This window comes from Haplochromis burtoni, unplaced genomic scaffold (assembly GCF_018398535.1).
Source record: "Haplochromis burtoni strain Fernald_Lab_line unplaced genomic scaffold, NCSU_Asbu1 Contig_444, whole genome shotgun sequence".
Taxonomy (NCBI): Eukaryota; Metazoa; Chordata; class Actinopteri; order Cichliformes; family Cichlidae; genus Haplochromis; species Haplochromis burtoni.
Window position 1 is genome coordinate 78,955 of NW_024582805.1, and position 4,629 is coordinate 83,583.

The following is a 4,629-nucleotide window of genomic DNA, read 5'->3' on the forward strand; positions in this document are numbered from 1 at the left end:
ATTCATCCATCCACCCATTCATCCATCCATCTATTCATCCATTCATCCATCTATCTATTCATCCATCCATCCATCCATCTATTCATCCATCCATCCATCCATCCATCCATCCATCCATCTATTCATCCATCTATTCATCCATCCATTCATCCATCCATTCATCATCTATTCATCCATCCATTCAGCCATCTATTCATCCATTCATCCATCCATCCATCCATCCATCCATCTATTCATCCATTCATCCATCTACTCATCCATCCATACATCCATTCATCCATCCATCTATTCATCCATCTACTCATCCATCCATCTATTCATCCATTCATCCATCTACTCATCATCCATCTATTCATCCATCCATCCATTCATCCATCCATCTATTCATCCATTCATCCATCCATTCATCCATCCATCCATCCATCCATCCATCCATCCATCTATTCATCCATCCATCCATCCATCCATCTACTCATCCATCCATCCATCTACTCATCCATCCATCCATCTACTCATCCATCCATCCATCTATTCATCCATCCATCTATTCATCTATTCATCCATTCATCCATCCATCCATCCATTCATCCATTCATCCATCTATTCATCCATCTATTCATCCATCCATTCATCCATCCATTTACTCATCCATTCATCCATCTACTCATCCATCCATCCATTCATCCATCTATTTATCCATCCATCCATCCATCTATTCATCCATCGATCTATTCATCCATCGATCTATTCATCCATTCATCCATCTATTCATCCATTCATCCATCTATTCATCCATTCATCCATCCATCCATCCATCCATCCATCTATTCATCATTCATCCATCCATCCATCTATTCATCATTCATCCATCCATTCATCCATCCATTCATCCATCTACTCATCCATCCATTCATCCATCCATTCATCATCGTACATACATCCTTTTCAATCTATTCATCCATTCATCCATCATATACTCATCCATTCATCCATCCATTCATCCATCCATTCCTCCATACGTACATACATCCTTTTTTTTTAATCTATAATATACACACACACACACACACACACACACACACACACACACACACACACACACACACACACACACACACACACACACACACACACACATTATCTCTAATCCATCAGATCAGCTCAGCTCCTGTCAGCAGGTCTGATGAGAGGGGTCTGGGTTGAACTTTCAAAATAAGAGCAGCAGCACTGTAAGTAGAAATCTGCTATGAGTGGCATGGCTTTGTTCAGTTCACTGCAAAAAAATGAGTTACCATGGCAACCTGCCCAAGTAAGGTCCATGTGTGACCATATGTCAAAGCGACGAACAGGAAGTGTGACACTCAGGTCTATGCACAAACACAGAGAGGTATAGGAAGTGAAGTGGAGAATAAATGAGATGAATCTGTTTTATTTTGAATCTGTGCAGCTGACGTGTTGGCTACGACACGGAACCAGGAGTCCACCGCCGACTCCGCCTACGGTAAGAAACCTTTCTTCTTCTGTTGTTAGTGTTGATCAGAGAGGGCTGTGGGTCCTCACAGTGACCGTATAAACATGACCTTTTGTGACCTACATATGCAAGCGGATTAAAGGTGTGTGTAAGGACAGGCCACAGGCCACAATATGAGCAAATACGTCCTGTTACCTTCTGCTTCTGACGCTAATGAAGGTCCAAGCACTGGATGACTTTAAGATTATTCAGATGGGAGTTTGAGTTAAAACGTCTGTCAGCGAGCGTGGAACCTGGAGGACGTGACTCTGAGCAACGTCATCATCTGCTAACGAGCTCCGGCTCAACCGTTGACGTACAGTAGCTCGTCGCGCGGTTTGACATCATTACCCTCGCTAGTTCCCAGCCCCACAGATCAAACGCAGCTGCCTGCTCTGTATTCAGGCTGCAGCTCGGCTGCTACCTGCCTGTCAGGAGTCCTGCTGGGAAGCCGGCCGGCGTATTGTCATTCAGAGCGCCGGCAGACCCACGCAGTGAATCCATTAAGGCTCCCGGAGCTGCATTACTGTGATTAAAGCCGGAGAGGGGACAGGCGTGAACGTCGCTGATAGGCGCTCTACTTGACATCAGCCGACTTCGTCTTTCAGGAGTGCGTCAAGTGTTCTCGAGAGGCGGCGGCACGTCAGCAGCCACAATAGCAGTGATGAAATGGAGGAAGGTGAACGGAGCGGGTCACCGTGCTGCGAAGGCGACGGGGAATCAGGAGGAAGTGAGGAGATGAAGGCGCGCATAGTAAAAACATCACAGACGTAATCAGGTCTGACAGGCCGGCTGAGCTCCTGTAGGCCATGCCCTGTAAGCGACTGCAAGCCACTTTGGAGCCCACCTCCACCCCAGCTGTGCTCATGATGTCACTGTTTGATGGCTGTGATATGTGACTGAGTTATCACCTGCGTGTGTGTGTGTGCATGAAGCTGATATTAACATGTATGAGCCATGTGTGAGTCTCCAGTGGGAACTTTTCCTCGTTCACACGTCAGCCTCGGCGTGTCCTGTTTGTCGAGTGAAGCTGTGTTTGACATCAGGACCTCGAGTGTGACGAGCAGCATGTGAAACGTCGGTTTTTCTGAGCTGCATCCATGTGTGTGACTTTTGTGCACGCAGCAGTGCGAGCGTGATGCTGTGTGCACGCCGGCTGCGCTCAGGTGTTTGTGCACTTCAGCTCCGCCCCTCATTTGCCTTGTAAATCGGTGAAACGGCAGCAGGAAGCGAGCATAAAGCCGCAGCCTGCAGTCATGTAAACGCCGGGTTAGAGAACAAAGACTTCCCCATAATCAATACCCGTGTGCAGGCGATTAGCCCCAACTGACTGAAATGATTGCAGGCGTAGCAGATGCGAAGCAGCGGGGACGCTCCGACGTGCTCGCAGGGATTCGTCTCCTGACTCGAGCTAATCGTATCGTCATTAACTCTCCTTTCAGTTTCAGGGTTTATTGATGCCTGCGGGGATCGCACCGCAGCTCGATAAAGATCCAGGGTGACTCTGTCCGTGCTCGCCGCCGCACCCGTTTTTCACACTCAGTGTGTAGCTCTGATTGTAAGAGAGCTGCTGCTGCTGCCCTGGTGGCCTGATAGCAGGCACCTCCTTCATAATGGCGTCTGAACCATTAACTTCCTGGTGTCGGGCAGCCGGGCGTGAAGGACTCAGACAACAATGAATGAGTGATGTTTGAGCACACGTTCATCCACAGCGCCACGCTAGAGTGGCTGTCGTTACTGTAATGACATCGTTTTGCAGGGAACGGTTCCCATAACGACGTTTTCTCTGCAAATTGGTTCTTTATTGCCGTGCGACGCAGCCCCGTGGACTCGCTGTGGACTCGCTGCACTGAGATTGGCCTCATGCAGCAGTGCGCTCTTTTTATTAGAGGAGCGCCGGTGTTCTGGGAATCCATCCTACCTGACAAACCAGGACGTTTTGCCAAAGTAGGACGATTTGTCAGAACACCGGCGCTGTGAGTCGTGCAGACGCCGGTGCTTCCTGGGTGACGTGACTGCGGTTTGTGCGCATTCCTGATCGTAGGACGGCCGATCCAGGAAATGAAGTTTGTGCTGTTAGCGTGGGTCCGACAGACCGGGCTCCGGTCGGAGCTCACACACCTGTCAGGCCGACAGGCGTCACGGATGATGATGTAAAACCACGAGAACGATCATCAAACTTCTCAGCTGCTGGTTTGCGATGTCAGTTTGTCCTGCTGACGGGACACGCGTGAACTCGTCCTCACCGAGAAGCGAGCGCCGCGATCGGCTGCGGACCCAAGCGGTCTGAGGGGGTTTGTGCTGCCGCAGGGAGGAGATGGCGTCCGGCGTTCTTCCATCTTTTTAATGACATGAAAGAGAGCGCTGACATTTAAAGGACACTCGCAGCTCTGACCTGTTCAGTGTCTTATGGTGACATTTGTTTGAAGGTTTTTCAGAGATATCTCAGAATCACTTCTCTGATCCTCCAACTGCATCAGTGGCTCCCAACAAAGACTGTATATAAAAGACGGAGGCTCACCTGCAGCTCTAACACCTGCCTCCTGGCTCCTCCCTGTATCTGAAACCTCGCAATATGTCCCCCATCAAGCTGCGCCTGTAGCATGTCAGCTTCTTAGGATGGGATGGACGAACAGTACTCACAGTATTCGGGTACTCAGTACTCACAGTACTCACAGTACTCACAGTAACCCCAAATTGCTCTCCGATGCATCCACCGGAGTATGAATGTGGGTGAATGCAAAAGTTGTGTAAAGCACTTTGAGTGCTCAGAAGAGTAGAAAAGCACTATATAAGAACCAGTCCATTTACTCAGGTACTCAGTACTCACAGTACTCGCACTTCTCTCAGTACTCAGTACTCACAGTACTCTACCTGGTGCTGTGAGTTTCTTCAGCAGTCTGTCTCTGTGAGATCCGCAGAGCTCACAGCGCTCACCTTAACCTGTTGCAGCTGATCATGTGACATCTGTTAGCAGGGGCGGGGCCTCAAGCTGTCTGCTCAGGGGTCACATTCATATCACCATAGCAACGCTGTTAGTGATCACACACACTTTCAGCCTGCATCTCTGCTGTAGCTCACAGGAGCGTGGGAGGTTGTTGTTATTGGGAGCTGCTGTT

The 4,629-nt window shown here is 49.1% G+C and overlaps 1 protein-coding gene across 4 annotated transcripts in view; it reads left to right on the plus strand.

Annotated features, from left to right (window-relative positions):
* Positions 1 to 4,629, plus strand: part of LOC102298009 (semaphorin-6D) — a 95,549-nt gene that overhangs the window by 75,481 nt on the left and 15,439 nt on the right. For all 4 annotated transcript variants that reach the window (XM_005948504.3, XM_005948502.3, XM_042213455.1 and 1 more), the window contains one exon: positions 1,448 to 1,501. In XM_005948504.3, coding sequence (XP_005948566.1) covers positions 1,448 to 1,501 — 54 coding nt within the window. The remainder of the gene's footprint in view (positions 1 to 1,447; positions 1,502 to 4,629) is intronic.